The sequence below is a fragment of the Nerophis lumbriciformis genome, linkage group LG25 (assembly GCF_033978685.3).
Source record: "Nerophis lumbriciformis linkage group LG25, RoL_Nlum_v2.1, whole genome shotgun sequence".
NCBI lineage: Eukaryota > Metazoa > Chordata > Actinopteri > Syngnathiformes > Syngnathidae > Nerophis > Nerophis lumbriciformis.
The window spans coordinates 26,458,642-26,470,755 of record NC_084572.2 but is presented as its reverse complement, the minus strand read 5'-3'; the positions used below and the strand labels follow the sequence as shown (position 1 = coordinate 26,470,755).

The window sequence follows — 12,114 nt, the reverse complement described above, 5'->3', positions numbered from 1 at the left end:
GGGTCCGTGATCCGCGTGAGGTCCGTGGGGCAGAGAGAGACGTCAGAGTCCGTGTCCAGAGCGAGGGTCGAGGATCGAGGAAGGCAAAACACGAGAGATCTCCAAGGGGTAAGACTTGGGAAGGAAGGACCACCATTGAGAACTAAGTTCCCGCAAGGATCCCTGGGTCCACTGGTCCTTTATCCAGCTCGCCCTCATCAGTCCCAGGTGTGCAGACTGCCGATTGTCTGCAGGCTTCTGGCTGAGTGGGCGTGCTGCTCTCAGCGCGTGCAGGGGCTTGTCCGAGCGCGCTGTCAGCGGAGGTCCCGGCAGCTGAAAAACTGGTTCGAGTCCACGCCGTGACACAATATATGGCATTTTAACGTATATCGATATCTGACCTTTTTTGATTTTTTTACAACTACAACATAACTACATCAACATATGATACCAGTTCATAGTATAAAAAAAATTGTTAGTGAAAATTCATTAATGAAGTACAAAGTTATAACCGCTGCTCAAGCACCAGCCCTTCTGGGAGCTTTTTAGTATCTATCATTTTAACCGCAACTCATTTGGTAAAAGTATGACTCTTGTTTTTTGCCGACGGAAACCAAGATGGCCGACTTCCTGTTTGTTTTCAAATCCGGGTTCTTGAGACTTTTACGTGTGTCTTGTCATGGTAGACGTCTCCGGCGATTTTCGTGACGATTAGTGAATCTGGTGGGCGGGGCAAATGTTTGTCAAATTTTTAAGAGGGAAATTGACAGTAAATTTTTTTATATATTCGGTACCCTCCGTATATAAAACTTTTTGCCAGACGAGACGCACTTGCAAAAATTGGTGAGTTTTTGTGCAGGGTAAAGTCTTCAAAAATGTCCTCAAAGAGGAGAGGAATGCAGATTTTACACTGTAATAAGCCCCCTTGAATACAGTGAATGTGCATCACTATTTTGTCTGCATTCCCTCCTGCAGGAGAGAAGGATTTTGGAGGAGACTGTAGCGCCCCTCAGCCCCGGCGTTCTTGTCCAACAGCAGTTAGTCCATCCGGGGACCGCGTCACCAGCGTCACACGACAACGACGATGCCAGTCGCAATCTCATTCATCAGCAAAATGGGCAAAAAGAAGATCAGCATGTGTCAAAGCTGCACTTCCTCCAAGGTGAAAGATATATATTGTAGTATATTATAAGTACCGTATTTTTTGGACTGTAAGGCACACTTAAAATCCTTTCATTTTCTCAAAACTCGTGCGCCTTATAACACGGTGCGCCTAATATACGGAATAATTTTGGTTGTGCTTACTGACCTCGAAGCTATGTTATTTGGTACATGGTGAAATGATAAGTGTGGCAGTCAAACATAAGAGATACGTGTAGACTGCAATATGACTCAAGTAAACAACACCAACATTTTATATGTTCCATTGAATATATAGAACATTATACATGGCGCTCAAAAATATATCAACATTTTTTATTACGACTTTTGTAAGCTATGAAGCTGTACCACTTGATGTGCTTCAACATATGAGTATTATTATGGTGTGTGTATAAGGTAAGACATCTTATCTGGCGTTTTGTTTCCCAATGTTATGCAAAAGTATTTTGTCTTGCCTTCTGGTACCTGCTGATCTGTATTTGGGATCTGCATAAGTCCTGAAAATGTGCGCGCGTCTGCCTTTGTAGTCCGTGACGAAGCCGTAGTCGAAAAGCTTCTTCTTTTTCTCTATCTTCTTGTTATGTGACATTCATCCTCCGCTGTTGCCATTTCTAATATAAAGTAGTGTAAAGTTCTTACTTATATCTGTCAGTAAACTCGCCATGAAAGCGCTAAAACATACCGGTGTAGTGAGTTTATATTAGTCACCCAAGGAACTTTAGTTATTAGAGAGTTCCGGTCGGACGGTTTTTCACATGACACACTAGTGAGCCACGGATGAGGTGATGCTGTTCTGTTATTATCTGTTATTTAAGTAAAGTGTGAATGTCATTAAAACAGTTAGCGCCATCTTTTGATACTTCTTCCACTCCCGTCCTTGCACGCTACACCGCTACAACAAAAATTGCGGAGAAGAGACGCTGTTGAAGGTGAGCCACGTAAATAAGACCGCCCACAAAACGGCGCATCCTGAAGCGACTGTCAGAAAGCGGCTTGAAGATGATCTATAAAACATCATCTATGCAACATTTTGACCAAAGATCCACCATTACATGTTATGTAGACCACAAGGAAGTGTTTTACATTTAGAAAAAAAAAAAAAAAAAAGACTCTTTTAATGCGCCTTATAATCCACTGCGCCTTGTTCGGGTGTCCGCCCTGAGATCGGTAGGTCGTGAGTTCAAACCCCGGCCGAGTCATACCAAAGACTGTAAAAATGGGACCCATTACCTCCCTGCTTGACACTCAGCATCAAGGGTTTGAATTGGGGGTTAAATCACCAAAAATGATTCCCGGGCGCGGCCACCGCTGCTGCCCACTGCTCCCCTCACCTCCCAGGGGGTGATCAAGGGTGATGGGTCAAATGCAGAGAATAATGTCGTCACACCTAGTGTGTGTGTGACAATCATGGGTACTTTAACTTTTTAACTTTAACTTTTGTATGAAAATAGACCTGACTACACCCGCTCATCGGCAGTGCGTCTTATAATCCGGTGCGCCCTATGGTCCGGAAAATACGGTATACATAAGTAACTTCTACAGTATCAGCCATTGTTCTAAAGAACTTATGTCCGACGTGTTTTTGCAGATTCTTCTCATGACAGCGATCCATGTAAGAAGCAAGACATGTGGAAAACAACATCCCTGGACCGGAACATTCAGCCGAATCTGCCACAAGGCGTGAAAAGGTCCACCAAGTGGTTTCAAGCGTGTGTAAAACTGAACCGACTTGTAATCTTCTTTTTTTGTGTTTCATTTGGGGTTTGATAAAAAAACAGGTGCGATTCCCATGAGGGTATCACAGCAAAACAGCAGCAGTTGCCTCCATCACCCACCAGGTGAGTGCATTCATCTGTTCCAGGGTCAAGCTGTAGCCATCATAGAAGCTTTAATGACTAACTGGGATACAAGTGTAACAAGAAGCTAACCACTGAAAGATTAAATGTAGGGCTGGGCGATAAAACGATTGTGATATAAATCGCGACAGACACGTTATCGATATCAATAAAATATGCATTCGATGAAACGTTCGCTTTTTTTCCCCTTTGGCGGTAAAATACATTAGTTGCGAAGCAAGGTTGGTTGCATTAACAAAGGGACTCCCTCTCTGGTAACCGAGCAACGCAGGAAGTGATCACTGATCAGTGGGAGTGACACGCTATCAGCCAATCAGGTAACAGTATCATGTTTGGTTGCACCATCTTTGTTTTTTGTGGTTAATTCTTTGTATGGAGGAAGTATAAATGAGTGCTGCAGAGAGCGAATAATTGTAGATAAAACAGGAAAAGTCACCTCGAAAGTATGGCAGGTGTGGGGATTTTTTTTTTAATGGACCGGAGTCAGACCAATCCTGTAAAGGATGCAAGACGCTCGTCCCAAACCAAGACCGTTTCATACCACACCACATTAGCCGTGCTCACCCTTTAGAGCACAGCTGTAACTTCCTGGCACTAAACCTGCAGAAAATAGTTCTCATTTTCTCACTTTGCACTATTTTGCTACACTTTATTTGTTACGAACTGGTCAAGGGGGTGACCCCGGGATGCAGAGACGGGAGGCAAGTTTGAATAACAAAAAATGAATACATTTAATAAGTCCAAAAAGTGTAACAAAAAGCGATGGGTAGTGATGGGTCCGGCAACACCGATGCATCGGCGCATGCGTCGAGCTCATAGAGCGAAACCCTGTGTCGGTGCGCGTACCGGTTTTAGAAAGTCACGTGACCGATCATGAGCTGTTTTGGTCACGTGACCGATACGCGAACTGTGTCGCACTGACGCCTCCTCTGTGCCCTGTGAGCGGCTCTTTTCTACAGCCGGAGAAATAATAACTAAGAAGAGAAAGCGTCTAAAATTGAATACGTTGGAAAAACTGTTTTGTTTTTTTAATAAAAATGTGTAAAAAAAAAAAAAAAAAATTTCCAGGTCCACAAGCATCCTCATTCACAACACGTTCTCTTAGATTTCCATGTTATGATACATGTTCACATTATTTATTGACTGTATCTAAAAAAGACAAAAAATATATTTTTATTTAAATGAAGTTATGAAATAATCCTAAATGAAGTACAATGACTTGGTTTATATTATTGTATATACTAGGTCAGTGGTTCTCAACCTTTTTTCAGCAATGTACCCCCTGTGAATTTTTTTTTAATTCAAGTACCCCCTAATCAGAGCAAAGCATTTTTGGTTGAAAAAAAAAAGATAAAGAAGTAAAATACAGCACTATGTCATCAGTTTCTGATTTATTAAATTGTATAACAGTGCAAAATATTGCTCATTTGTAGTGGTCTTTCTTGAACTATTTGGAAAAAAAGATATAAAAATAGCTAAAAACTTGTTGAAAAATAAACAAGTGATTCAATTATAAATAAAGATTTCTACACCTAGAAATAATAATCAACTTAAAGTGCCCTCTTTGGGGATTGTATTAGAGCTCCATCTGGATTCATGAACTTAATTCTAAACATTTATTCACAAAAAAAAAAAATCTTTAACATCAATATTTATGGAACATGTCCACAAAAAATCTAGCTGTCAACACTGAATATTGCCTTGTTGCATTTCTTTTCACAGTTCTTTTTGACAGACATTTTAGTGACAAACCTGAGCTTGTGCTTCACGGAGCTTATGAACTTACAGTCATATTTTGTTGAAGTATTATTCAATAAATATATTTATAAAGGATTTTTGAATTGTTGCTATTTTTAGAATATTTTTTAAAAATCTCACGTACCCCTTGGCATACCTTCAAGTACCCCCAGGGGTACGCGTACCCCCATTTGAGAACCACTGTACTAGGTCATAAAATCAGTGTCAGTTGAGTCGGTTCATAGGTTGCCTGTAGGGATTTTTAATGTCCAACAGATGTCAGTATTTAGTGACACAGTATCGACACAGTATCAATACAGTTTTGCAATGTGTCGAAACGCTTCATGAGGCCTCATCAACCCATCACTATCATCAGTTTCTGATTTATTAGATTGTATAACAGTGCAAAATATTGCTCATTTGTAGTAGTCTTTCTTGAACTATTTGGAAAAAAAGATAAAAATAACTAAAAACTTGTTGAAAAATAAACAAGTGATTCAATTATAAATAAAGATTTCTACACATAGACGTAATCATCAACTTAAAGTGCCCTCTTTGGGATTGTATTAGAGATCCATCTGGATTCATGAACTTAATTCTAAACATTTCTTCACAAAAAAAAAAATCTTTAACATCAATATTTATGGAACATGTCCACAAAAAATCTAGCTGTCAACACTGAATATTGCATTGTTGCATTTCTTTTCACAGTTCTTTTTGACAGACATTTCAGTGACAAACCTGAGCTTGTGCTTCACTGAGTTTATGAACTTACATTCATATTTTGTTGAAGTATTATTCAATAAATATATTTATAAAGGATTTCTGAATTGTTGCTATTTTTAGAATATTTAAAAAAAAATCTCACATACCCCATGGCATACCTTCAAGTACCCCCAGGGGTACGCGTACCCCCATTTGAGAACCACTGTACTAGGTCATAAAATCAGTGCCAGTTGAGTCGGTCCATAGGTTGCCTGTAGGGATTTTTAATGTCCAGCAGATGTCAGTATTTAGTGACACAGTATCGACACAGTATCAATACAGTTTTGCAATGTGTCGAAACGCTTCATGATGCCTCATCAACCCATCACTAGCGATGGGGCAGAAATGCACACCATGAATACTAACTAAAACAGGTTCCTCAGTGGTCGATAGGGGAAAAAAACAGGGCGCACTCAGCACAGCATAATGTCCTTGCTGCCTCAAGGAGGCTGGGAAACAAACACAACAAAGTTAGAAATAACAGGACTAAGGAAAAATAGCGTACCAGGACTGACGAGGCGAAGTAGGCGCATGCACGTGGGAGGTGCAGGATAAAAAACCGGCAAGACCCAGCTGTGGGTGACGAGCTTAAATACTCCTCTGAAGAAATAGGTTGCAGGTGTGCCTTAGTGTCCGCCCCTCGCTGGAGACTAATGAGCTGAGGAAACACATCACAATAAAAGAGAAGGCAGGGCAATAAAAACACAACGTAGTGTCAAAGCGCTTTGAGTACCTTGAAGGTAGAAAAGCGCTATACAAGTACAACCCATTTATCATTTATTTATTATTAAGCATTTCTTACATATTCCCTATTTGCACCTTCATTTTAAAAGGTTATTGTTAAGTGTTCAGTGTGATTTTATAATGTTGTTTACATTGTTTGAGTGTTTTCCATGCTTGTGTTGACATTTCCTTTCCTTTCTGCCTTGATAGCTAAGGGGATTATAATCAGAAGGAAAGTTACATTTGAAATAATGTTTACATTGAAAATATTTTTCTCCTGGTCCTTATTTTCTATAGGTCATAAGAAAGTATCAAAAAGTATCGATATTGGCCGATATAAAACACTTACATCGTGATACAGTTTTCAGCGATATTGCCAGCCCTAATGAAACTGCTAAAGTAACAACTATTCACCCTTTGCCTGAGCAATGCTGTCACCTAGTGGCGTGTTATAGGTATTGCTTGACTGAAGTGTATTTACGTTGCTGAAATTAATTTATGTTATTGGTATTTATTGAATTGTTTGGCGGATATTGTGCTGTGTAGCGATCCGCTCGACAGTGTTTTATTTCTGGTTCTATAGTATCACACTTCCCCTAATATACACAAAAAAAGCCCAAGACAAAGCAAAACAAGTGTCTAAAGTAATTAGCTAAAGTCTCGCATGATGTCACGCTTGATGATGGCATCAATTTGTAGCTTTTGTTTGACTTTTGACAATTTTTTGTGGCGTTCGACTTCCGTAAATCTGCAACGTCTCTGTGTCGACCAGGTGCGTTAGCGGGAAGAGGCTGTGTTCCGGCTGTTCACAGCCGCTGGGAAAAGGAGCGGCCATGATCATCGACACCCTCGGGCTGTTTTTCCACATGCAGTGTTTCAAGGTAGGACATAAAAATGCAGCATTTCACAGGTGAGAAAGCAATAAAAATGGAAGCTCAATGTTAGTGTGCATGTGTTTGTTTCCACAGTGCGGCCTGTGCGAGGGGCAGCTGGGGGACGCCACGACTGGGACGGACGTAAGGATCCGTAATGGACTGCTGACCTGTCACGACTGCTACATTTCATCTCGCGGTGAGAATAGCAAACACATTACATTCGGTATACCTTCACAATCTTTTTTTTAATTTGTTATACTTATATATGTGTGTATATATATATATATATATATATATATATATATATATATATATATATATATATATATATATATATATATATATATATATATATATATATATATGTATATGTATATGTATATATATACATATATATATATATATATATATATATATACATTTGTATGTATCAGAATCAGAATCAGCTTTATTGTCATTACGCAGGGTAACGAGATTGAGGCCATTCCATACAGTGCGATGTGTGCATGCTAGAAAAACAATGTGTAAATGTGTAAATATGTAAAAATATAAAAAATATGGAAGTGCAATGAATATAGGGTGAAATGAATATATACATGAAAAAATTTTTATATGTATATATATATATATATATATATATTTATTTATATATATATATGTATGTATGTATGTACATATACGTGTATATGTATTTATATATCCAATAATTTATATATATATATATATATATATATATATACATATATATATATATATATATATATATATATATATATATATATATATATATATATATATATATATATATATATATATATATATATATATATATATAATAGTGGTTAGTTAAATAAGGTTTTGTTTTGTTTTTTCACTTTTTTTTTTAAACTAATTTCATTAAATTTTATAGTTATGTTCTTATCAACTGCAAACTTGGTTTTTGTGTGTTTTTACATAACTTAATGATGTAAACATTTGTAACTGTATTTATAATTTGTATTTTATTTTATATTTTTCTAATCTATTATCTATATTTTTTATATTATTACATTTATTGTTTTCTTATATTACTGTATTATTTAAAATTATTTTAACTTGGTATTTGTGTGTTTTTCCTTAATCTACTGTATATATTATGTAAAGAAAACATAACACATGCATTTCTTTAAATCCTTTCATCCATATTTTTATACATAAATGTATCCATGTATTTGATCATAAATCAAAATCCATCCATTTTCTACCGCTTATTCCCATTGTTTTAAATATATTTTTTGAAGAGGGGGAAATTTAAAAAAATGTGGGATAACGCTTAATAATTAATTAATGAATAAAAGCAAAGAATTCAGAAAAAAAATATTTACTTGAGTTAAAAAAAATTATGTAAATTCATTCCTGTAGGGAAAATACTTGATAAGAGTTCTTAAATAGGATGTCATTGTAGCAATAATCTTTTATATCAGTACATAACACAGGTAATAATATTTTCCCAGCATTTGTAAACAAAGATCTTCACTGCCCTCTAGTGGCTAGTTGCGGTGTAGCCCATGTTTATATTACACATACAATATATACAATACAGTGCTGTAAAGCAGTGGTACCCAACCACCGGGCCGCGGCCCGGTACTGGTCCGTGGATCGATTGGTACCGGGCCGCACAAGAAAAAATTAAATAAATTAAAAAAAAATTTTTTTTTTTTTTTTTTTTTTTAAATAAATCAACATAAAAAACACAAGATACACTTACAATTAGTGCACCAACCCAAAAAACCTCCCTCCCCCACTTACACTCATTCGCACAAAAGGGTTGTTTCTTTCTGTTATTAATATTTCTGGTTCCTACATTATATATCAATAGAGATCAATACAGTCTGCCGGTAGGATTTGTATTTTTTTTATGACAAAAAAAATATAAAAAAATACCATACCCCCCCCGCCCCTGGTCCGTGGGACAAATTTTTAAGCGTTGACCGGTCCGCAGTTACAAAAAGGTTGGGGACCACTGCTGTAAAGGACATTTGTGGTTCGAAAGGCTTTGGAAGACATACTAGCGTACTTGTAATACATATATCAAACCAAGTTTTATAATCATACAAAAGTGTCAGTGATTTATGGACAATTAATTTGCATAGACGTTTTGCTTGGCGGGGACCATGTTTGTCTGCCAAGCTAGCTCTAACTTTACACACACATGCTTGTCAGTCCCCATAAAGTACCACATTTTTAGGTAGGTGATTGGTCTTGTTAGTAGGGTGTTTTCTTAGAGTTGTGTGAGAAATTTCAAGTCAGTTGGACACATGGGGATTAAATACATGTGCCCCATGTGTTGCGTTCGTCACATAAAAATCGCACTGACAACATTTTCACACATTTTCCAACAAAATGTGACATGATCACTCAAACTGTTTTTATGTTTGTTTGCAGGCAGAGGACAGCCCACCACACTATGATGGCCTATCACCTCTCTACTGGAATCCTGGAGGGTACACTTTTGCTATCAGTGTTGGGAACCATCCAGAACCTTGAGTAATATTCTGGACATATCTAGGACCTCCCCAACACACAAACCGACCCTGATCGCTTTAAAATCCTTGTATTTAACCATAAACGGGAAAATAATGGACAGCAGATATTATAAACATGCATACAGGAGTGTGTTTGTCCGCTGGTACAGTTGTGTAGCATGATAAGTGTATTTATGACGGCTATACAAGCACTAAGCACAATACATCAAACCACACACGTGACTAACACAACTCTCATTTTATGTTTGAACTCGTCGCGTGTGATGTAAAGGTAGCTCCACCATTATAATGCCTTACCATCTCATTCTTTTCCTGGGTTCATGCATTTATACTTATGCATGCGCATATACAATATAAGTTATTGCAAGTGTCCCTCTGTGGGAATCGCATTGGTTTGACTTGCTTCTCGAGAGTTTGCTATTTAAGTTTGTTATCACTTCAGAATTTTACAATGCATGTTACTGACACAAAATGATGGAGTTTAAGTCTTTTCCCTTTAAGGTGTTTTAACCGTTGAACCAGTGCCTTATGTGTGGAATGCAAGTGTATGTGTGGGTGTTTTTATTTGACATGCACCTACCGACGTGCGTGTGCGTGTGTGTGTGTGTGTGTGTGTGTGTGTGTGTGTGTGTGTGTGTGTGTGTGAATCGACTTGAAGAACAGTTCCATACCAGCAAATGAAAGAAGTGGCTCAGCCTCTCCTCATCTCATCCAGCGCCTCTTATTGTATAATGTAAACCAATTACACTACTTGCTGCTTCCCTGCTTGTTTTTATTATAGAATTATTCTCTCATTTGTCATTTCATCACATCCCTCACGCTGCCCTCGTCTGCCTCTAGAAGTGTCGCCTCCTCCCGAGTTTGAGCTCGACGCTTCTTTGTTTCCGCTCGCTGTGAAACGCTCTGCTCCGTTGTCTTTTATAGCAAGTGTATGTTTGTCAATAAACTTGCTGTTGCAATTGTTATTGTTTTTTTTTATCCATTTTTAGAATGATTTGGTACAAAACCCAAAACCAGTGAAGTTGGCACGTTGTGAAAATGGTAAATAGAAACAGGATACAATGATTTGCAAATCCTTTTCAACCTATATTCAATTGAATAGACTGCAAAGACAAGATATTTAATGTTCAAACTGGACAACTGATATTTTTTGCAAATATTAGCTCATTTGGAATTTGAGGCCTGCAACATGTTTAAAAAAAAGGCTGGCACAAGTGGCAAAAAAGACTGAGAAAGTTGAGGAAGGCTCATCAAACACTTATTTGGAAAATCCCACAGGTGAACAGGCTAATTGGGAACAGGTGGGTGCCATGATTGGGTATAAAAGCAGCTTCCATGAAATGCTCAGTCATTCACAAACAAGGATGGGGCGAGGGTCACCACTTTGTGAACAAATGCGTGAGCAAATTGTTTCAGAACAACATTTCTCAACCAGCTATTGCAAGGAATTTAGGGATTTCACCATCTACGGTCTGTAATATCATCAAAAGGTTCAGAGAAATCACTACACGTAAGCGTAATGAACATTGAATGGCGTGACCTTGGATCCCTCTGCATCAAAAAGCGACATCAATGTGTAAAGGATATCACCACATGGGCCCAGGAACACTTCAGACAACCACTGTCAGTAACTACAGTTCGTTGCTACATCTGTAAGTGCAAGTTAAAACTCTACTATGCAAAGCGAAAGCCGTTTATCAACAACACCCAGAAACGCCGCCGGCTTCGCTGGGGCCGAGCTCATCTAAGATGGACTGATGCAAAGTGGAAAAGTGTTCTGTGGTCTGACGAGTCCACATTTCAAATTGTTTTTGGAAACCGCGGAACAAAGAAGAAAGGAACTATCCAAATTGTTATAGGCGCAAAGTTGAAAAGCCAGCATCTGTGATGGTATGGGGGTGTATTAGTGCCCAAGGTATGGGTAACTTACACATCTGTGAAGTACAAAATACAAAAACTATATCAATTGACTACAAAGACTATAAAAATGGGACCCATTACCTCCCTGCTTGGCACTCAGCATCAAGGGTTGGAATTGGGGGTTAAATCACAACAAATGATTCCCGGGCGCGGCCGCTGCTGCTGCTCACTGCTCCTCTCACCTCCCAGGGGGTGATCAAGGGTGATGGGTCAAATGCAGGGAATAATTTCGCCACACCTCGTGTGTGTGACAATCATTGGTACCTTAACTTTAACATTAATTAATGTCAATTTAAAACACCATAAATGGTTAGACAAATGGTCATATTTTTCCCAGCAATGCTGATCGTAACACAGTTATAATAAAATATAACAAAAAATATATATGTCATACTTGTATGAAACAATATTATTATGAATACATTGCGACTAAAGATGTCGATAAATGCTTTAAAATGTAATATCGGAAATTATCGGTATCGTTTTTTTATTATCGGTATCGTTTTTTATTTTTTATTTTTTATTTTTATTTGTATTAAATCAACATAAAAAACACAAGATACACTTACAATT

The 12,114-nt window shown here is 37.8% G+C and overlaps 1 protein-coding gene across 6 annotated transcripts in view; it reads left to right on the top strand.

Annotated features, from left to right (window-relative positions):
• Positions 1-10,272, top strand: part of limch1a (LIM and calponin homology domains 1a) — a 99,619-nt gene extending 89,347 nt beyond the window's left edge. For all 6 annotated transcript variants that reach the window (XM_061984050.2, XM_061984054.2, XM_061984056.2 and 3 more), the window contains 6 exons: positions 955-1,141; positions 2,729-2,828; positions 2,919-2,978; positions 6,994-7,102; positions 7,190-7,292; positions 9,521-10,272. In XM_061984050.2, coding sequence (XP_061840034.1) covers positions 955-1,141; positions 2,729-2,828; positions 2,919-2,978; positions 6,994-7,102; positions 7,190-7,292; positions 9,521-9,546 — 585 coding nt within the window. In that variant the 3' untranslated portion in view covers positions 9,547-10,272. The remainder of the gene's footprint in view (positions 1-954; positions 1,142-2,728; positions 2,829-2,918; positions 2,979-6,993; positions 7,103-7,189; positions 7,293-9,520) is intronic.
• The last annotated feature ends 1,842 nt before the right edge of the window (positions 10,273-12,114 follow it).